Below are 23112 nucleotides of genomic sequence, written 5' to 3'. Positions count from 1 at the left end.
TAGTTCTTACCTTTAGGTCCACGGTCCATTTTGAGTTAACTATATAGTGTGAAGTAACAGTCAAGGTTCTTTTTTCCATGTGTATATCCAATCACTACAGCACCATTCATTGAAAAGACTATCCTTTCCCTCATTGAATTTCCTTGGTACTTTCACTGAAAATTGATTATTTATACAGGGGTCTATTTCCGGGTTCTCTGCTCTGTTTCATTGATCTTTATGTCTATCTTTGCACCAATGTGAAACTTTCTTGATTACTATAGCTTTGTAATAATTGTAAAATTATTATAATAATTGTTAAAATCAGGTAAATTTGTTCTCTCCCCCCCCCCCTACAAAAACTGTTTTGGCTGTTCTAGATCCTTTGCATTTCCATTTAAGCTTTAGAATCTGCTCACCAATTCTGGTATTTTGGTTGGGATTGCACTGAGTCTATAAATTAATTTGCACATTTAGGGAGACTGTCTTAGCCTGGTGCCATTCCCCACGCTGGAGTCATTTATATTTTTTTAAGATTTTATTTGTTCATTTTTAGAGAGGGGACGGGAGGGAGGAAGAGAGAGAGAAACATCAATGTGTGATTGCCTCTCGTGTGCCCTGCGCCTGGGACCTAGCCCGCAACACGGGCATGTGCCCTAGACCGGTAATCAAACTGGCGACCCGTTGGTTTGTAGGCCCGTGCTCAATCCACCGAGCTACACCAGCCAGGGCTGGAATCATTTATTGTTAATCAACAACTCTTCTTCCGATTCTGGGCTCACTAAACAACCAGGTAGGTAGTAAGTGTCCTGGAAGAGATTGAATTGATCAGAGGGTGTAAATGGTTAGGTTTTTGAAGATAATCTTTCCTATAAAATAATAAGCCAGCATTCTAGTTGTAGCATCAATTTTTGTGAATTGGATTAATATCAGTCTGCCCAGAACAATAGTGTCACTTACCCACTCTCTGACAAATCAATCGGGTTCCCAGTTGGCAAAAATGAAATTGTATTCTGAATCACAATGATTTCTCCAATTTACTGCTGCCTTGGGGCAAGGATACACGTTCAAGTTACCTCTGCCTCCTGGCCAGCTATCTTTGAAGAATGAAGACAGTTAGCATTTGCTGAGGATATCCTAAGCACAGGTTATTCGTACTTATGCTGTAATTCCAGAGTCCTTGCCTAAATCACCATCCTGGGATGCCTTCGAGAAGTCATTTGAAAAGCAGAATTGGCCATTTGTAAATTCTGCCACTTTTAATGTGGAACTAATTCAAGCTGTTTTGAGTTCAGTCAGTACATTTAAATTTCTATAGTGCTTTGCAGTTTTTATATAAGCTTTCATATATGATTCATTTAATTCTCTTTCATATATGAAATGTGCTTTTATATGATTCATGTAATTTTATCTCCTCCTGCTCTGCCTCATTAAAATTCATGTTTTCCTGACCTCTTGTTGGGCAGAATTGAGTTTTGAAAAAAGGAAGTGGAAGAGAGATGTGATCCTAGTTTTCAAAATTGGCATTTGCTGATGACTATCTTTCCAGACATGGCTGACAACCCTGAACGTCTCTCTCCTTGACTTAGTGAAGAGAAGGAAGTTAACATTTCCTAAGGGCTTATGTGCTGCTCCTAAAATTGAGTGCATCTGTAAATGTCTTTTCATTTTTGCATCAAATGAGGAAAAGAGAAGGAAGGGTGTGGTGTTGGGATACATGTACAAAGAATCTTGCTGGCATCCAGAAAGTGAGAACAATAGTGAGTTAAAATATCTGAGAAAAAAAATGAAGGAAATTATGCCCTGGCCAGCTGGCTCAGTTAGAGCATTGCTCCCATATGCCATGGTTGCAGGTTTGATCCTTGGTCAGGGCAGGTACAAGAATCAACCAATAAATGCATAAATAAGTGGAACAACAAATCAGTCTCTCTCTCTCTCTCTCTCTCTCAAATCAATAAATGTATATATATATTTAAATGGGGAAAATTACTGCCTCAATCTCAGAGGTAGATGGAAGACAGTAGCTGGGTTGTTGATAGAAATCACCAATTTTGGACAAAGTATCTATGCTTATTACTCCTATGGTGTGTTCAAAGGTTCATTTTTTCATTCATTGTGAATGAAAATTCACAATGGGAGCCACCATCGCTAGGGAGCTGCTTAGAAATGCTGATTCTCAGAGCCCAGCCCAGAATCACGGATTCAGAAAGTGCGTTTAACACCACGGCCAGATGATTACATGCACATTATAGTCTGAGAAGTCCTGCTCTAACCTAGTGTACTTGAGAGCCAGGATTTTGCTGGAAATAATCTCTAGCTGGTGCCGCGGTTTCCGGCGTCTTTCACTAGGTGGCAGTAGCCCTCTCGTTTCTTCTCCGAGGCACCCACTTCATTCCTGACCTAAAAATGAATCTCCGGGTGAGGACTCCAGCAGGCCCCGAGGCGGCGGAGGGCGGGGCGGAGGCGGGGCCGGGCCTGCCCAATGGGTTCTCCCGGGCGGGGGGCGGGGCTCTATTTCAGCAGCTCCCCAGGCCGCAGGCGCAGTTGTGCTTCCGAGGCTCAGTATGTGGTTTCTGTCCCGCCAGCTGTGTGTGCACGTTGGAAGGCAGAGTAAGCTCTTGGGACCTTGGAACAGGCCTGCCGCCTTCATGTCCACTCTGCTCATCAATCAGCCCCACTATGCTTGGCTGAAGGAGCTGGGGCTCCGCGAGGAAAACGAGGGCGTGTATAATGGAAGCTGGGGCGGCCGGGGAGAGGTATGCGGGCGTCCCGGGAAATCTCTGCAGCTTCAGTTCGCCTCGGGAGGCCGGGCGGGCTCTGCTCAGTCCCACTCCCCACTGCTACTGTAGGTGGTCGTACTGGGTGGGAAGTATCTATGCTCCACAGCAAAAGTTTTCTCATGTAGGGTGCCTTAAAAAATAGCCCTAGGTTTTAGGTCCTCGTGTGCTATGGAGAATCGACTCGATGCCATTTTGGAGCTGGTTGGGTTAAACTTTTCACGCCTACTTAAAGCCTTACCTTAGAGAAGAGTTGTGCGATCTGTAGTAAGAAATGCCGCACGCTCAACGGTGGAAATTAATTTTGTTCTTGATTGTGGCTCCTCAGATATGACATGTGCCACAGGTAATGTTTTACACTCTAGCTTTATATTGCCTTGTTCTCTGAAATCCTTTGGAATTTGCAAGCTGGGACTTGCTGGAATCCTGTCTTGTTTTCACCGGCTTTTCCGCATTTCTCAGTTTCCGGAGCCTAACACCATGCCTAGCACCCAGTTAGTGCTCAATGAAACGTTTTATGGAATACGATGGAAAGATAGGGTAATTGTTGCCTAGATTTTGAGAGTCGCATAAAAAAATTTTTGAAAGGAACTGTTATATAACATGCAACAAACTTTTACGTGTCATATAATGAACCTGCTTTGTTAGAGGAACCATCTTCCTTTTGGTGACTGTAGGAAACGCAAGTGGTTTTAACCCCCTACCCCCTACCTCCAACTGATAGTTTCCTGTTTGTTTTTCCCCTATGGCATTTAATCATTAGGTTCTTGGATAAAATATTTCCTTCTGAAGGCTTTTTTTTTTTTTTTTTGAATATGCCTGGATTTTTTTTTTTTTCTTTCTAGTTGACCTTTTCAGTTTGTGTGGACACAGTCCTTTCCCATAGTTTGGCCTTGGCTGTCTTACCTTATGACCAGAGACTGGGCGGAGTAAGGGACAGAAGAAATAAGTAAAACTCAAGTTCGGTCTGTTGTTAATGGAAAAAGACGAAATAACACTTTTGTTAATGTACCGAATACTTAGATGGCAAGGATGGGTTTTGCAGAAAGGTGGTCCTGAATGTTTAGGTCAAAATGAAAAGCTCTGTAGAGTGCCTTATTTGTAACAAGATTCCAAGTGTAGATATTGTATCTTCATCTTTTTTCTTCTTCCTTCCCCCTTTTCTTTCTTCATTTGGTCTGCTCCCCCAGTTTTGGAAGGGATTACATTTTCTGCATATGGTGGTCATTTTTTTGTTTTTAGGTTATCACAACCTATTGTCCTGCTAACAATGAGCCAATAGCAAGAGTTCGACAGGTAAGTACTTTTGTTTTTCGTGCAAACAGCCTATGTGGAGTTAGTGGGAGTGATTTTGATCAAGATCAAAATCGTAAAGTCCAAGAACAATGTGTTTCTTTTTCACTGACGTTTAAGAATGCCTGGGAGAGACTGTCCACTGTTTGGATGGAGGTGTGTGTGCCCTAGAAAAAGTGAACCACATCAAAGACTAGGAAGAGAGGGGGTCCCTTTAAGGCCTTGCTTCTGAATCACCTGGGGACTTCTTGGATGAAGGTTCAGACCTCTTCAATCTGGGTTGGAGGTCAAGATTCTGCTGTTCTAATACATCTCAGGTGTTGTTTGCAGATGAGGCTGATGGATCTTGCTTTGAGAACCGAGGCTGAAAAAGCACAGCTAGATTCTAAAGGGTCCTACTGGGTCCCAACGAGTTTTTGGAAGCATAGGCTGTGAAAATCATTTCAAACCACAAAGCTTAGAGTTACCCAGAGACTTCCATTTCTTTTCCACATCACTTCCCTTTCCTCTTCCCTCCTCCTCCACCCCGTTTTTTAAGAGAGAGGGGGAGGGAGGGAGAAAGACAAGGAGAGAAACCAGTCTCAGAGAACCTGGACCAGACACCCAACCTGCAACCTAGGCAGGTGCCCTCACCAAGAATCGAACCAGGGACCTTTCGCTTTGGGGGACGACACCCAACCAACTGAGCCTCACTGGTCAGGGCTTCCCCTAATTCTTTTTATTAATTCTTTTAATTTCTTTTTTGTTATTCCCACCCCACTTGAACCCCTCAATTCTTAGGCTAGTATGGCTGACTATGAAGAAACTGTGAAGAAAGCCAGAGAAGCGTGGAGAATCTGGGCAGACGTAAGTAAGAAGGCCATGGCACGATTACTTACTTACTGTAGTTCAGTGAGATAAAGAAACATTGGAACATTGGAAGAGCAGGTCATTGCCCCCTTGCTGAAATGGGAGCTCTTTGGGGGCTGTGATAATCATTCCTGCTGTAGTCTTAACAATAGTGCCTTTTACATATTTGGCCTTCAGTGTGAATTGGTAATTTTAAATGTATTAAAACTTGCTGATGTAGCATAAATTCATGCTATTGACTACTCTTTATTCACCAATTTGTAATTAAGCAAACTGCAGGGAATAGCTATACTAAAAATATCCATTTGCTTTTTTTCCCTCCCTGTCACTTTTATGGGGGGTGGGTAGGAAGTACCTCCAAAATAGGTCCACATTTCTGGGTCACAGGGCATTGGTGGCAGCTCTTTCAAAGGGCAGGGCCTGGAGTTCCTCAATGTCTGATCAGGCTTTGAGACGTGTTCTGCCTCCTTCAGCTCTGTCTCCATCAGGGGTTAAATGCACAAGTGTAGGAACTGTGATTGGAGTGTGGCCCTGCTGAGCTGTCCCTAGATGAGGGCCAGGCTCTGGAGGAGGGGAGAGTAAAGAACAGGGGTATCCTCGATCTCCCAATCCTCCCTCACCTCATCCTGAATATCCCTTTTGGTCTGCCACCAAAAATTCTAGGACGGAGGCTGTAGGACTCTCATGGGTGGTTAACCCAGCGCTATACCTGGGCAAATTACTTCACCTCAGCGTGTTTTGTCCTGCAAAAAGGAGAGACCTTGTGTGCCTACTTCCTGAGTCATCACCAGGGTAAAAATGAGTTAATCGTGTAAAATGCTTATGGGAGAGCCTGGCACGTGGTAAACTTCAGTAACCTGCCAGTGATAAAACCACGTGCCACAGGGTTTGGGACTGCTGAGCCAAGTGTTATCTCTGAATCAATGATTGCTAGGAGGTCTTTGGGAGGGGCAGACTCTCCAGGAGAGCCCTGGGTTGGATGTAGCTTTGTTGTTTGCTAAGTCACTTCCTCTGTGCAAAGCATGAGGAACATTTTTCCTCAACTTAACTAATTCTAGCCATAAATTAGGCTAAAGTTTCAATTATACACAATCAAAGCTATCCCTGAGTAGGAAAATACCACCTCCAAAAGTAAACAGTTGTGCCAAGTATAAGTTTACCTGGGTAGAGAATAGTGTCCAGAGCAGTGTCATTACTGTGATGTTTAAAAAATTGCTTTATTTCTTTTTTAAAAAGTTATATTTTATTGATTATACTATTACAGTTGTCCTCATTTTTCTCCCTTTGCCCCTCCCTTTCCACCCAGCATCCCTCACTCCCTCAGGCAATCCCCTCACCATTGTTCATGTCCATGGGTCATGCATATAGGTTCTGTGGCTGCTCCATTTCCTGTACAGTATTTTATATCCTCATGGCTATAATGTAACTACCTATTTGTATTTCTAAATCCCCTCACCTCCCCACCCACTCCCCACACCCCCTCCCATCTGGCAACCCTCAAAATGCTCTCTGTCCATGATTCTGTCTCTGTTCTTGTTTGTTTAGATTTTTTAAATTCAATTTTTGATAGATATGTATTTATTGCCATTGTTCATAGTTTTAAACAAGTCCCTTTAGTGTTTCATATATTAATGGTTTGGTGATGATGAACTCCTTTAGTTTTTTCTCGTCTGGGAAGCTCTTTACCTGCCCTTCCATTCTAAATGATATCTTTGCTGGGTAGAGCTGCCTTAGCTGTAGGTCCCTGCTCTTCATGACTTCGAATATTTCTTGCCAATCCCTTATTGCCTGCAAAGTTTCTTTTGAGAAATCAGCTTACAGTCTTATGGGAACTCCCTTGCAGGCAAATAACTGCTTTTAAGATTCTCTCTTTGTCTTTAACCTTTGGCATTATAATTATGATGTGTCTTGGAATGGGCCTCTTTGCATCCATCTTGTTTGGGACTCTTTTTGCTTCCTGCACTTGTGTGTCTATTTCCTTCACCAAATGAGGGAAGTTTTCTTTCATTATTTTTTCAGATAGATTTCCAATTTCTTGCTCTTTCTCTTCTTCTTCTGGCAGCCCACTGATGTGAATGTTGGACCTCTTGAAGTTGTCCCAGAGGTTGCTTACACTATCCTCATTTTTTTGGATTCTCTATTTTTCTTGTTGTTCTGATTGGTTGTTTTTTTTTGCATCCCTATGTTCCAAATCATTGATTTGATTCAGACACTTCTCGGCTTCAGACACTCTACTGTGTTTCCCTGTAATTCTTTATTTCGATTAGTGTGTCCTTCCTTTCTGGCTGGGGTTTTTTAATGCTGTTGAGGTCCTTACTAAGTTCCTTGAGCATCCTTATAACCAGTGTTTTGAACTCTGCATCTCATAGATTGCTTGTATCCATTTTGTTTAGTACTTTTTCTGGAGTTTTGATCTGTTCTTTCATTTGGACCATGTTTGTTTGTCTCCTTGTTTTGGCAGCCTCCCTCTGTTTGTTTCTATGTATTAGGTAGAGCTGCTTTGTCTCTGTGTCTTGGTAGTGTGGCCTAATGTAGTAAGTGTCCTGTAGGGTCGAGTGGCACAACCTCCCCTATTACACAAGCTGGATTACTAGAGGTGCACCCTTAGTGTGGGCTGAGTACACCCTCCTCTGTAGTTGAGCCTTGATTGCTGTTGGCAGGTCAATGGGAGGGATTTACCCAGGCCAGGCAGGGGCAAGGAGTGGCTGTGACCACTACCACCCTCTACCCTCTGTGGAAGATCAGCTGTGCAGGGGCAGGGTGGCGGTGCTCTGACATGGTCTGTAGCTGCCCACTGGGTGCGCAGCCTCAGGGGTTTTCTGAGTGGTGAAGACCAAGTTCAGCCCTCACTTGTGTTTTGCCAGGGCCACCCTGTCTGAGCTGTAAAGCAGTCTGAGATGGCTGCTACTTGTGCTGGGCTTGGAGATTCCCAGGTGAAGCCAAGCTGTGAATCTAGGCTGGCTGCTGCTAGTACAGGTCCTGGGGCCACTTAACAAGAGGTAGGGTGGCTGGTGGTTCACTGAGGCCAGATGTTGCTTGTTTGATAAGATTTAGGAAGTTGTGAAGCAGAAGCCAAGACCATCCATTCATGTGAAAAAACACCTTGGTTAGGCCACAGTCTCAAGGGCTCTCTAGGACAGGGCAAACAGTGTTAGGTTAATGGAGTCTCGGATATGGCACCAGCTTGTTGGCTCTGTGGCTCTCTGGGGGGAAGGTTTTGAGAAGGGACAATGGTCTTTGCTCACTTTGATGCTGGACACTTCAGTTTCTCCATGTATGCCACTGGTGCCTTTCAGCTGCCACCCCACTGCTGGAGCTCAGAGGGAGTAACTCTGAGTAGGTGAGTCCATGTGTGGGTCCTTTAAGAGGGACTGCTTGGAGCAGAAGTTTCTTCCATTGACTCAATCCCTGCTGGTTTTTGCAACCAGTTGTGGAACCCTATCTTCCTACCCTGGGCTGGAGTATCTGGTGTGGGGCTGGAACTTCTTGCTCCTGAGATATACCTCCTGAATTTTTAACTACCACATGGGTTTGTGGGACCAGCCCGTCCTGTATCTGCACCCTTCCTAACAGTCTGGATGGGTGTGGTTTCTTTAATTACATAGTTGTCAGACTTCTATTCAACTTGATTTCTGATAGTTCTGAGTGATGGTTGTTCTCTATTTTAGTTGTAATTTTGATGTGGTTGTGGGAAGAGGTGAGCCATCTCTGCCTATGCCGCCATCTTGATTAGAAGGAAGAACTTTTTTTTTTTTCTGATCATAAAAGTAATATAGTACATATTCTCTACTTTTTAAAAAAATTGGGTGATGCAGTAAACAAGAGAATTAAATTTGATCCCCTTATATTATTTTCAATACAGAATGGTTATTAGAGTTACATTTTGGTGCATTTCCTTCCACTCTTCTATGTGGTTATTTCATAGTTATATTTATTATAGTTATATGCATATATACATGATGTGTGTAAAATTTTGTGATGTGTGATTGCATTATGCCAGCGGAGAATTACTGCAAAATTTTTAACCATCATGTATGTATTCTTGTTTGTATAGAGTTATACCTTGGTACCCATTGGCTTCAGAACTCATCAAACCCTGTACTTGTCTCATTTTGTAGAGAAAAAAATGTTTCAGCACTCAACACCTGCTCAGGACTTGTCACAGTTGCTAGAACTTGTATGAGTCATGATGTTGCCCCTCAAGAGAAAGTGCTTCATTGTTCGGTACTCCTAGGTTCTGGAACAGATTAACAATGGGTACTGAGGCACAACTGCATTTAAAAAAAAATTAATAAACTTATTTTTTAGAGCAGTTTGAGGTTCATTGTGTAGGGGAGGAAACATTTTCCTTTCTTTCATTCTAGGTTCTATGGCTGGTCTAATTAAATCAACTAAGTCAGATTAACAGAAAAACAAATTTTAATTTTGTACATAAAGGTTTCCTCAAAGATACTAAACCGACAGGCAACCAGGTAACTGATGCTTATATAGCCTCTTGAGTGAAGGAAATGAATAGAGGTCTGGGGCTTTAACGAGCAAATGTTTGGTTAACAAATGTTTGCACTGCTATGCAGATAAGTCTCTCAGATATGAAAAGTTATATCTGGTACTAGCTCTCTTCCTGATACAGCTCCCCTTTCCAAATTTTTCTAGGAAGTTAAGGGGAAGTAAAATGCTTTTCCTGAGTCTGCTGGGTCTTGCGTGCCATGAGCACAAAGTAATCCACGTGTCAAAGTGGCACGTTCTGGGGTGACTTGTTCTGAGCCCACTCACAGAAAGATGAGCAGAAGTACAGCGTTCTCTCCCTCTCCCCCATCACTCGTAGCAAGTTTATTAACATCTTGCATTAGTGTGGTACGTTTGTTATGATTGGTGAGCCAATATTGATTCATTATTATTAGGTGTGTGTGTGTGTGTATAAATCCATTTTGAATGCCAGTGAAACATTTGACCAGAAATATCTATTATGAGTGTATATTTACCCAGGATAACTACAGTCGTGTTAGAGGAAAGAGTTAGTGTTAGTTCAGAGCCTTTTCTTTTTCTGAACTAGCCTTTACATCTGTCTTCGCTCCAGGGGTGGCAGCTGACGTTGTGACGCCAGTCTTTAATATTGGACGGTACTTTGTTGTTGCTTTTGCATTCAGGATCTCATTTAGCAGTCTGCTCTTACTCAGCAATGCCGGACTCTGCGCCTTACGTCCTTTCTCATACTTCTCATACAGTTTAGACATCCCTGTAGAACGGGGGCTGCTAAGTGGGACTAGGTTGCTTTTCTGGGTGATGGTAGAGTCAGTTGGGAATCCACTTACTAGAATTCAAGTTAAGCAATTGAGTTCAAAGTTTAGGGAAGAGACAGAGACTTTCCTAACTGTGCCTCCCAGGCTCCCACCAGTGGGGCAGTGAGTTAGAGGTCGCTGGGGCCTCAAACAAGTACTGAGTGGAACTAGATCCCTTCCTGGTCTATGCATTTTCCCTCTTGGCTCCTCACGTGTGTGGAGCCCCTGGGTGGCCATGACCCTTTGGGCTGGCCTTGCCTGTGTAAGGATAAACCACTGTTTCATTTAGTTTATTTGAGTTAAGTCTGGGATTTTTCAAGGGGAACATTTTTCTTGAAGGGAAAAGGAGCAAAGTATAAAAATGTGGAAGAGTGGTTAATAAAAATGGATTTCTCCCTCTTAACTGGAACTACCACAGAGAGCATAGTTGGAATGCTGGGTGCTGCTTTCTTTATGAGACAGTTTAAGCTCAGAAGGCCACCAGTTTCTGCCCCTCTGCATCCCCTACGCATCCTCCTTTTTCCTCTCCATCTCTGGTGAGGAAGAGCCAGAGTCTCTTCCCTCTCTCTGTTTTTATTGATTTTAGGGAAAGAGGGAGAGAGAAAGAGGGAGAAACATTGATCAACTGCCTCCCATATGCTCCCTAAATGGGGATCGACCCCACAGTTTAGGTATGTGCCCAGGATTGACCCGGGATTGAACCCACAACCTTTTGGTATATGGGTCGATGCTCCAACCAACCGAGCCACCTGCAAGGGCCCCTAATAAATTCTCAATTGGTGTCCCAACTTCTACTCTTTTCGCCTCAATCTATTCTCTTCCCATCAGACAGTGACCTTAAGAGGTAAAGCAAATTATTTTGTTTTACTTCTTAAAAACTGTTAAAGACTTCCCATTGCATTTGGCTAAGATTCTGACTCCTTAGAAGTTTCTAGCTTTAGGCATGCTGGCCTTCCCACACAGGCCCTCAAATATGACAAGCTTTTATTTTCCCTGGATCTCTCTTACATGTTTTTTTTTCCCCCCTTGCTGGGAAGAATATTCCTATGGTTGACTTTTCCTATTCTTTGGGTCTCAGCTTAAATCTTACCTCCTTAGAGATTTCCCCAACCACCATTTAGATTGAATAACTTACCCATTTATCCCTCAGATCTGCTATATTCTCTGTCTTAGCACCCTCTTCATTTCCTTGGACTTTATAACCCTTTTGGCAATTTGTAACTATTTGAGCCTTTTTTAATCCCTGTGCCTTCCACTAGATATTAATTAGTTCCATAAATGCCTCAGTTCTTATTTTAGTCCCAGTGCTTATTAGTACTGCTGTCACAGAGTAGGTGTCCAGAAAATATTTGGTGAGCGAATGATATGATTTGAGCATATTATGGAATACCAGTTTATAAGGAAGCTGCATCAAGGGTTTGGGCATGAAGCCAGTTTGGCCCATAAAAACTCATTGCTGGGAATCCTAAAGGCATGTAGATCTTTAAGGTATTGTAAGCTTTCTGAAGTCATCCCAAAAGATTGTGTTCAGCCCCGGAATTTCTCTGTCTTCTTGGCACAGTGCCTTGCTCACTATGAACCTATCATCTGAATATTTTCTGGACTGTGGGCTTGGCTTTGGGGCCTGCCGTATCACACTCCTGATGGGATCAGAAAAGTCATTTGCTTGTATTTGCTCTCTCACAGCACATTTACCTAATACAGTATTAGAGACATGAGTTTACACTTTGATATTTTATTTTATTTTTGATTTTAGAGAGAGGGGAATGGAGGGAGAAAGAGAGGGTGAGAAACATCAACTTGTTGTCTTCTGTACGTGCCTCAGGAGAATACACCTGCAACCCAGGCGTGTGCCCTGACCAGGAATCAAACTGGCGACTTTTTGGTTCATGGGATGACGCCCAACCAACTAAGCCACGCCAGCCAGGGTGATGAGTTTACACTTTGAGTGGGACACTAAAATTCCATTCTTTTCTTTAGGTTCCAGCTCCAAAGCGAGGAGAAGTAGTGAGACAGATTGGTGATGCCTTGCGGGAGAAGATTCAAGTACTAGGAAGCTTGGTAAAGTATTTCTGTGATAAAAATATAATCTTTTAGAGGTGAATAAGGCCATCACACATTTCTGTATATAACATTGTGATTTTTTTTTTAAGTTTTAATTTTGATGACATTCAATTTATCTACTTTTGCTTTCTGTATTTTTTTAAAAAGATTTTATTAATCATTTTTACACAGAGGGGTAGGGAGGGAGAAAGAGAGGGAGAGAAACATTGATGTGTGAGAGAAACATGGATTGTTTGCCTCTCGCACGCACTCCAACTGGGCGGCATCCCAGGCATGTGCCTTGATCCAACCTTTCACTTTGTGGGATGATGGTCAACCAAATGAGCCATGCCGGTCAGGGCATAAGATTGTGATTTTCAAGAAAAGCAATCTATACATTTCAAAAGCCTTTCTCTAGAGGAAGGGCGAACACAATGGACAGGAAAACGTGAAGGCTATTCTTGGGTTTTAACATTTTTCAGAAAAAATACGAACAGATTTTCTGAAGTTTAATACCTTCACAAAACAGACACAAAACATGTTTTGCATTTTTTGCCTTATCATTTTAATGTTTAACATATAAATTCTGTTGGAAAAATATAGGTTGACTTTTTGTATTTTTAGGTGTCTTTGGAGATGGGGAAAATCTTAGTGGAAGGTGTGGGAGAAGTTCAGGAGTACGTGGATATTTGTGATTATGCTGTTGGCTTATCACGGATGATTGGGGGACCCATTCTGCCTTCTGAAAGTAAGCATTGAAGTCACTTAAGCTCAGAGTTCTGTACTCTGATGCAGGGAGCTCCCCTCAAAATGCCCTGACTGAACAGTTTGCAAAAGAGGAATTGTAAGTGGCATATAAGTGAATGAAAATATCTTTAATCTGTCTACTCAGAAATGCAAATTGAAACAGGTGAAAATATCAAATCAAGACACTTTAATTTTTAAAGATGGAGCTTGGTGTCAGCAAGTCCATGGGTGAGACACCCTTTTATGGGGACTTGTAGTGACATGAAGTGCCAATCCATCTGGAAAACAATTGGAGCCTTCATTCAGTGCCAGTTTCAAGAATCTAATTTAAGTAAATAATCTGAAATGTGACAAAGGTTTATGTATAAAGATGTTCATTGTGGTATCGGTAGGAAACATTAAAACTAACCTAAATATCATAAGGCAAAGGTAGAGCTGATTTTGACTGACTGTTAGTGGGTAATAAACATCCTATTTATGAATTGCCTACCTCCAACACCATACTTTTATGAGAAGGTTGTTTTTACTTATTTTTAAATTACCTTAATGTTATTTTTTTGAAGAGATGTTATATTCATCACAAAATTAAAAAGGAATAAAAGAGTAAAGGATGAAAAGCACTCTGCCTGGATACCCCGTGGCATTCCCATGGAAGTAGTCCCCGATTCTGCTTTCTCGTGTAGCTTTTTAGAGCTTTTATTGACTTATAGGCAAATACGTGTCTTTTGGAAACACAAACATTAGCAAGCTATACATTATGTTCTGTACTTCTTCCTACTTAATGGGTCTTAGAAATTGTTTCATATTATTCCATTAAGGTGCCTCCTTCATCTTTTTTTATGGCAATTTGCTATAAAGATCCTATATGTAACTTATTTAATCTGTTCCCAAATGATGGATGTGTTCAGTTTTCTGAGTTACACTATGCTGCAAGGACCAGCCTTGTACTATGGGAAGTTTCAGTGATGAGGTTAAGGGCTTATGTGATACGTAATGTTCACGGTTTTAATAGAGCAGACAGAGATTCTGTGTGGCCGCATTGAAGATACAGGGGCGGGAAGTCTGCCAGAGTGATAACAGTGGTTATCTCGGTGTGGCAGGATTCTTGATGGGTTTTATTGTTGTCTTTCTATTCTTCAGTATTTTTCAAAAATGTCCGCGATGAGAATTATGTTACATTTATGATCGGGAAAGAAAATAAATATGTACATTAAAATTTTTTTTAAATTTTTAGAGAGACTGAGAAACATTGATTTGTTATTCCACTTATTTCTACATTCACTGGTTGATTTTTGTATGTGCCCTGACTGGGGATGGAACTCACAACCTTGATGTATTGGGATGACCTGCCTGGCCAGAGCAAAAATACATATTTTTAAAAAGTTTTATTTACTAAAAAATTTTTTTAAATATATATTTTAAAGAGTAGATTATTCATCTGTGCGGAGGCTTTGGGGTAACTTTGACCTTATTAATGAGTGCAGTTAATGCTTATTGAGTGTCTGCCAGGTGCCAGGTGGCCTAATAGGTGATACTTGATCAATAAGCTATAGTCCTTGTCCTCAAGGAATTTATAAGGTTACAGACTCCTTACATTTAAGAGTGAGAGGCAAGTGGGAGATGAGTAAAGGAATAATTATAATAGAACATGCTAAGTACTGTGATGGCGTGTAGGGTAGGACAGGAGAGTGAGCCCCTCAGCTAGCCAGAGAAAGTAATCCAAGGCCTCCCAGAGGAAGTAATTCAAGCTAAGTGCTCCAGGAAGGGAGGGGTAGAGTGCTGGGGCAGGAGTTATTTTAAATAGGGAGGTAAAAAATGAAGGCCTAGGGCGGAGGGGCCTGTTTGAGGAACTGTGCTGCTGTAGCACAGCTGGAGGGCACAGTCTGAGGGGAGAGGCTTTCCTGAGAAGGAGTTTGGAATTTTCTGGAGGGCAGCTCCGGTAGTGATCTGGACAAGCAATGGGTTTTAAGAAAGGGAGTGATGTTATCAGGGCTGCACTGGCCTCTTGGGGGGGGGGGAGGGATAAAGAAAGGAGGGAGGACTGGAGGTGAGGAGGCGGCCTTGCCAGCACATCATCTGATGGGAGGTTAGGATGCCTAGACCAAAGGAGGGTCTGGCAGTGGGGTGCAGCCACTGGTGGCTTCCCTGTTCCTAGCTCACCATGTGGGTGGCCGGGAGCACGGCCTTTCCAGTGGGTTTGTGGTTTTCACCAGGGTTCGTGAGCCATCACTCCTTGCTTTGGTTCTTCACTACTCTGGTTGGGTGCCCTTTATTAAAATGATCAGTTTGTATGCAGATCAGTGGCATAGTGTCTATCGTTACGGTTTATAAGGTAATGTAGTAATAATAGCTTTTGTAGTATGCTGATTAGTGTATCCATATCCCACTGCTGTGTAAAGCGATCCACCATGAGGCATCTGGAATCCCCACTTAGTCCTGTGAACCTTTGTTCTGAAATGAAAGATTTTAGACTTTGGTCTTAATAATTTGACATGCATTACATGAACACGCACGAGCATATTCCTTGCCTTCCCCTGTCCTCAGGACCTGGCCATGCGCTCATTGAACAGTGGAATCCTGTGGGCCTGGTTGGAATCATCACTGCCTTCAACTTCCCGGTGGCAGTATATGGCTGGAACAATGCCATCGCCATGATCTGCGGGAACGTCTGCCTTTGGTGAGACCTGCTCGCTTTCTCGTCTGGTGGTAAGAGGGTAGAAGTAGCCATTGTTAGGTCCTAGTACAAGTGTTTTAAATGTATTGAAGTGTTTTCTGCTACTCTACTCTTTCTGTTACCATATTGAGTCACATCTGCCTGCTGTTTGTGAAACATCAATTTGTGAATTATTACGTATTTTAACCATTGGGAAAATTTATTTTTTTGACTTATTTTTTTTGACACAGCCTTGTCCTTCCAGTTGTTCCCACCCCGAGCGGGTGTACTGTAATTAAATTCTGACACGAACTCCTGGGTTTAATGGCAGGCTCCTCGCGTGTAAGGGCTCCCTCCTCCACAAGACTGGCTGGGGCTTTGCTTTAGATGCAGGCTGCAAGTATCCCCAGCGCCCCAGACCATCTGCAGTTCTGACCAGCCATCTGCAAAGTCGGGGGTTCCCAGACCCCTCCGTTTCAATAATTCACTGGAATGACCCCCAGGACTCGAGAAAGCACCATACTTAATAATCATAGTTTTATTGTAAAGGACACACAGAGGGCAAGGTCTAGAAGGGTCACAGATTTGAGAGCTTCCATGCCCGCTCCCTGTGAACTTGGGGCACATCACCTTCCCAGCTGAGAGGCTCCACTGAGAGGGTCCAGATGTTTTTATTGGGGATTTATTCCATAGGTGTTATTGATTGAATCATTGGACATATGATTGAACTCAATCTAGATTCCTCCTCCCTTCACCATGGTTGGTCTTTCTGGTGACCGACCAACCCCCAGTCGAAGCCACCTAGGGGGCCCCATAAGGCACTTTGTTAGCATAACCAAAACTTCTGTCACTCAGAATTCCAAGGGATTTTGAAGCTCTGTGTCAGAAACAGACCAGGTAAATAATCTTTACTGTACTACCCTCCCCAAACAGAAAACTAAGTAAACAAGTAGGAGAAAAAAAAAGAACTTATGGTAAGTCACAACTTTCTTTTAAAGTTGGACTCTTTTTTTCTTTAATACAAATTTGATGAGTGAATTCCCATGTGATTCTGAGGCACTTGGCCGATATTCCCATTGATGCAGTAAATTTTACATTTTATACAATAATCAGTAGTAAAAGTTTAGTGGGAAAATGTCTGTATCTTGTAGATAACAGAAACACTTGACTGTTTTTAGCTTTCATGTTCAGTGGAAAAACTTCAGGAAAACCGGGAGATTTGTCTTTGCCTGTTTTGCATTTTACTACTAGTTACATGCTGATCTTAATGTAGTCAACTGAATGTACTCAAAGACTGTCTACAAAAGCAAGGCCTAGTTGGGAGGATTAATGATTTGGCACCGTGTTGCCAGAGGGACCCATGCTTTCCTGCAGCTCTCTGAGCCTTCCCGTAAAAATTCATGTTGATTTCCATTTCACTCAGTTCCCATAACTGGCAAAGATTAATGTGACAGTTCCTATGATCAGTGCAGCAAGCAGGTTCGAAATTGCTTTTTGCCATTCTTATATTTATGAAAGATTTTTAAAAGGATTTTACTTATTTATTTTTTAGAGAAGAGTGGGAGGGAGTGAGAAAGAGAGGGAGGGAAACATCGATGTGTGAGAGACACATCAGTTCCCTCTCACACACCCCCAACTGGGGGCCTGGCCCACAATCCAGGCATGTGCCCTGACTGGGAATTGAACCAGTGACCTTTCCGTTTGTAGGCTGGCACTCAATCCACTGAGCCACACCAGCCAGGGCATTAGAAGGTTTGTAGTCTGCTGGGTCTCGGAGACACCAAGCTGAAGGATAGATTCCTATTTCAGCTACTAGGCTCAGTTGTCTAAACAGGTTTTCTCACAAAGTCTTTTGCTTCTTCTTGATAATAAAAGGTATTTATGATTTCCACCAAATCAAGTTGCTTTTTTTTTTTTTTTTAAACCCTCTCAAGGAAAGGAGCTCCAACAACTTCCCTCATTAGTGTTGCTGTCACAAAGTGAGTATGTGTGGATGTGTGGCTTTCTTTCTCCTGGGTATAGAATAATTTCAAAAGGGTGATTGATGGGCATTGAATTTTTAATGCAATGTAAAAGTGTCATTTTAAGTATGGGATTTCAATCGCCTCTTTCTCTTTTGACTGTAGTAGCATTTTTACATGGTTTGTAGTGTCCGCAGTTTACAGGGCTCTTTCAGAGACACATCATTTAACTCTTGGGAACATGCCAGCTAGTGAGTTCAGTGTTGAGATTGAACTCTTATACACATTACCGTCGCTTGGAAAATGAAAGCAAATCCAACTGAAAGGAAATTTTCTTGCAATTTAGGAGCTATATTTTATAACTATTCAACGTGTTAATTGTTTTGATTTCTACCCAGCTAATTTTTTTATTGCTTTTGCTTAATTGACTGCTAGCAAAACAGAAAGAAATGTTTACTATATTATTCCATGGATTCTTCTCACACTACCTAAAATGTGTTATTTTAACTTTTGATCAAAAAATTGTTTTATTTACTCTTATTTGAAAACTTGACAACTCTGACTGCATCATAAAACCAGTGTTACTAATTATCATTCCAGAATTTAGAGATTGTGCATGAGAGAGTGCCTGCCGTGTGGGGTGGTGATGCATCCTTCCTGCTTGATTTCATGGTGTGCATTCTCTAATTTGAGAGTCGTTGGTAGAGAGCTTGTGGCGTCTCTGTGTAAGAGGGTCCTTAATATTAGAGCATTTGGGAGCACTGGCTTAGGACTGAAAAAGAGAGAATAGTATTTACTTGAGAGGAATGTGTGATATTGAAGGAAATTTATCCTTTGAGTTAGGGCTGTTCAAATTAAAAATTCATAGAACTCTGTATATAAAGCATAAAAATGATGAGATTCCCCAGGCAATTTTTTAAATTAAAAAATAAAACTTAAAACAGTTAACGTGGTCATGGTGACCTGGCTTGCCAGTTTAAGTAACTGGTTTAAAATACAGTCACGTGTTCGAAGTTGTTGTTGCTTTGAGATGTTTTATATTTATTATTTACTTCAATCATTTTAAAGCGTTTGAAATGTTCATATAGGAACATGGCTGATATTTTAGGTAACTGAGAATATTATCTTTTTTTTTTTTTAAGATTTCATTTACTTTTAGAGAGAGGGGAAGGTAAGGAGAAAGAGAGGGAGAAAAACATCAGTGTGTGGTTGCCTCTTATGCGCCCCCGACCAGGGATCTGGCCTGCAACCCAGGCATGTGCCCTGACTGGGAATCGAACCAGCGACCCTTTGGTTCTCAGGCCCACACTCGATCCACTGAGCCACACCAGCCAGGGCTGTTTATTTTAGATTTTTAAACATTTCTTTTTAAGATTCTCTTAGGGAATCTTGTGTTTGAAAACCTCATTTCTGTTTTATGCGGAGAAACCCAGTCCTGGATGTTTGAGAGGTGGGAGAGAGAGAGTTAAAACAGGAAAGTTGGGTGGTTGGAATTTATTCCTAGTTGTTCAAAAACCCTAAGAAATTAAACTGCTCTCTTACTTAATAGTAATTGTTTTTCTTTCTAGGATAATAGCCAAGGTTCTGGAGGACAACAAGCTGCCCGGTGCAATTTGTTCCTTGACTTGTGGGGGAGCAGACATCGGGTAGGTCCATAGGTGGAGAATGTCTTTCTGTGGAAGGGCCCCAAGTTCGTTGACTGGAGTCATCTTTACAAGAATAACTAAGCCCAGTTGCAGCTGAAGTGCTGACCAGAAAAGGGAACCCTGGGAATACAGCTTCTTCATTTAAATTTGTTGTTTTAAAAACCACCACATAATTCACATACCATAAAATTATCTCTTTAAAAATCTACAGTTCAGTTGTTTTTAGAATATTCATTGTTGGATAGCCATCACTATTGTCTTATTTCAAAACATTGTGGGGTTCGGGGCCCCAAAAGAAACCTTGTAGCTATTGGCAGTTACTTCCCGTTCCCCTCTCCCTAGCAGTCACTAAACTACTTTCTGTTTCCATGGATATGCGTATTTGGGACATGTCATAACATCAAATCATACAGCATGTGGCCTTTGTGTTTGGCTTCTTTCACTTACATAATGTCACAGCCTCTTTTTAAACTGGAACCGACTGTACAACTGCTCAGAGCCGTGATGAAGGAGGTTGTTATCACCGACTTAGACTTTGATTTTGTGAGGTTTCATAGAGGTTGTCCTTTTTTAAAAAAAAATTACATCTTATTGATTATGCTATTGTAGTTTTCCTGATTTTTTTCCATTGTTCCCCTCCACCCAGCACCCCTCACTCCCTCAGGCCATCCCCCAACCATTGTCATGTCCGTGGGTCATGCGTATAGGTTCTTTGGGTACTCCCTTTCCTCTACTGTACATCCCATGGCTATTCTGGAACTACCTATTTGTATTTATTTATTTATTGCTTTTATTTAGTAGTAGTAGTATTTTTTTAATATACAATTTTTATTATATTTCTTTTCATTACCATATAGTCCCTATTTGTACTTAATCCCCTCACCTCTTCACCCATTACCCCACACCCATCTGGCAACCATCAAAACACTTGCTGTGTCCATGATTCTGTCTCTTTTCTTCTTGTTTGCTTAGTTTGTTTTTTAGATTCAATTATTGATAAATATGTACTTGCTGCCATTTTATTATTCATAGTTTTGATCTTCTTTTTCTTAAGTAAGTCCCTCTAACATTTCATATAATAATGGTTTGGTGGTGGTGAACTCCTTTAGTTTTTTCTTGTCTGGGAAGCTCTTTATCTGCCCTTTGGTTATAAATGATAGCTTTGCTGAGTAGAGCAATCTTGGCTGTAGGTCCCTGCTTTTCATGACTTTGAATACTTCTTGCCAGTCCCTTTTCGCCTGCAGAGTTTCTTTTGAGAAATCAGCTGACAGTCTTGTGGGAACTGCCCTGTAGGTAACTAACTGCTTTTCGCTTGCTGCTTTTAAGATTCTCTCTGTATCTTCAACCTTTGGCATTTTAATGATGTATCTTAGAGTGGGCCTCTTTGCATCCATCTTTTTTGGGACTCTCTTCTTCCTGGACTTGTATGTCTATTTCTTTCACCAAGTTAGGGAAGTTTTCTTTCATTATTTTCCAAATAGATTTCCAATTTCTTGCTCCTTCCCTTCTCCTCTAGCACTGCTATGATGTGAATGTTGGACGTATTGAAGTTGTCCCAGAGGCTGCTTACACTATCCTCCTTTTTCTGGATTCTCTTTTCTTCTTGTTGTTCTGATTGGTTGTTTTTTGCTTCACTATGTTCCCAATCATTGATTTCATTCTTGGCTTCATCCACTCTACTCTTGTTTCCCTGGAAATTGTTCTTTATTTCAGTTAGTGTATCCTTCCTTTCTGACTGGCTTTTTTTATGCTGTTGAGGTCCTCACTAAGTTCCTTGAGCATCCTTATAACCAGTGTTTGGAATTCTGCATCTCATAGATTGCTTATCTCCATTTTGTTCAGGTGTCTTTCTGGAGTTTTGATCTGTTCTTTCATTTGGGCCATGCTTCTTTGTCTCTTCGTTTTGGCTGCCACCCTGTGTTTGTTTCTATGTGTTAGGTAGAGCTGTTTTGCCTCGGCGTTTTGGTAGTGTGGCCCAATGCAGTAGGTGTCCTGTAGGGTCGAGTGGCACAGCCTCCCCTATCACCCAAGCTGGGTTACTGGAGGTGCACCCTTAGTGTGGACTGAGCACATCCTCCTCTTGTACTTGAGCTTTGGCTGCTGTTGACAGGTCAATGGGAGGGATTTAGCCTGGCCAGTCAGGGGCAAGGACTGGCTGTGGTCACCGACCACCACCCTTTGCCCTCTGGAAGGTCAGCTGTGCAGGGGCAGGGTGGTGGTGCTCTGACGTAATCTGTAGCTGTCCACTGGCTGTGCTGGCCTGGGGTTTCCTGGGTGGTGCAAGCCAAGGTTAGCCCCCACCTGTGTTCTTCCCAGGGCCACCCTGCCTGAGTTATGAAGCAATCTGAGATAGCTGCTACTTGTGCTGGGCTTGGAGATTCCCAAGTGAAGCCAAGCTGTGAACCTAGGCTGGCTGCTGCTAGTGCCAAGCCTTGGGCTCCCTCAGGCCAGCTGTGGCATGTTTGAGGCGATTTAGGAAGTTGTGCAGCCAACACAAGCCATTCATATGGAAAGCAGCTTGGGTGGGCCCAAAAGCTGGGTGGGGCAGACTCCCTGGGGTTCTCCAAGGAGGGTCAAACTGTGTTAGCCAGGTTGATGGAGTGTCAGATATGGTACCAGCTTACCAGCTCTGTGGCTCTGAGGAAAAAGAAACAATGGCCTCTGCTGGCCTTAATGCCAGACACTTCAGTTCCTCCTGTATGCCACAGCTGCCTTTCAAGCTGCTACCCCCAGTGCTGGAGGTCTGAGGGAGTGAGTCTGAGTAGATGGGTCCATGTGTGGGTTCTTTATGAGGAACTGCTTGGGGCTCCAGAAGTTTCTTCTACTGACTTAATCCCCTTTGGTTTTTGCAGCCAGAAATTGTAGGGACTTACCTGTGTGGCACTGGAACTCTGGGCTGGAGGGCCTGGTGTGGGGCTCAGACTCCTTGCTCCAGAGATATCTCTCCCTAATTTTAATTTTTTAAAAATATTTTATTTATTTATTTATCTGTTTATTGTGGGGGGAGGGAGGAAGAGGGAGAGAAACATCAATGTGTGGTTGCTTCTTGTGTGCCCCCTCCTGGGAACCTGGCCTGGAACCCAGGCATGTGCCCTGACTGGGAATCGAACCAGCGACCCTTTGGTTTGCAGGCTGGTACTCAATGTACTGAGCTACACCAGCTAGGGCTCGAATATTTATCCACCACTCGTTGGTGTGGGACTAGCTGTTTTTCCATATCTGTACCCCTCCTACCAGTCTGGATGGGTGTGATTTTTTAACTCTGTAGTTGTCAGACTTCCATTCAACTCTATTTCTGATGCTTCTGAGTAATAATTGTTCTATATTTGACGTGGTTGTGTGAAGAGGTGAGCCATGTTTGCCTATGCCACCATCTTGACCGGATGTCCTAGAGGTCAAGTCTTATAACTTTTACTGGTGCGGTTGAAATGTTAGTATCCCTCTGTCACTTTTTTCATACTACTCTTCTTACTGAATGACCTCCAAAATGAGAAATTTGTTACTCCTCTGTGTTTTTTGAATAAGTGAAAAATATGCATGGTGTATTATCTAAGTGTCACTTACAACATGAGTAGTCTATCCTTCCACCAACTCTTCTTTTGCCTTCTGAGCATGCAGTCCTTGGCTTTGACCTTAGAGTAGCTGAAATAATTGTGCTAGTGTGTAGGAGTGCATTAGAGAACAGCTGCCTTGGGTGTCAGTGCTCATGTTTGCTGGGCTGAGCCTGGGGAAGCCTGCATGGGTGAATCCATCAAGCTCTTCATGCCCTGACTGATGCTGTGGCCACCCTGCTTGGCCCACCACCAAGCTTTTGAAGCACCAACTGTGAGCAAAGAGCTTCAAATCATTAGTGTCTGGAAATCCTATCACAGCCTTTATAAATCA

General features: G+C 42.4%; 1 protein-coding gene across 1 annotated transcript in view; it reads left to right on the top strand.

Annotated features, from left to right (window-relative positions):
• Positions 1 to 2504: 2504 nt before the first annotated feature.
• Positions 2505 to 23112, top strand: part of ALDH7A1 (aldehyde dehydrogenase 7 family member A1) — a 40454-nt gene continuing 19846 nt past the window's right edge. Inside the window, exons 1-8 of the mRNA XM_024571337.3 lie at positions 2505 to 2735; positions 3999 to 4052; positions 4830 to 4895; positions 12158 to 12238; positions 12845 to 12968; positions 15512 to 15644; positions 17555 to 17599; positions 19150 to 19227. Coding sequence (XP_024427105.3) covers positions 2544 to 2735; positions 3999 to 4052; positions 4830 to 4895; positions 12158 to 12238; positions 12845 to 12968; positions 15512 to 15644; positions 17555 to 17599; positions 19150 to 19227 — 773 coding nt within the window. The 5' untranslated portion in view covers positions 2505 to 2543. The remainder of the gene's footprint in view (positions 2736 to 3998; positions 4053 to 4829; positions 4896 to 12157; positions 12239 to 12844; positions 12969 to 15511; positions 15645 to 17554; positions 17600 to 19149; positions 19228 to 23112) is intronic.

The sequence above is a fragment of the Desmodus rotundus genome, chromosome 1, assembly GCF_022682495.2.
Source record: "Desmodus rotundus isolate HL8 chromosome 1, HLdesRot8A.1, whole genome shotgun sequence".
Classification (NCBI taxonomy): Eukaryota; Metazoa; Chordata; class Mammalia; order Chiroptera; family Phyllostomidae; genus Desmodus; species Desmodus rotundus.
Note: the sequence above shows the minus strand (reverse complement) of the source record. Positions and strands in the feature narration are given on the sequence as shown.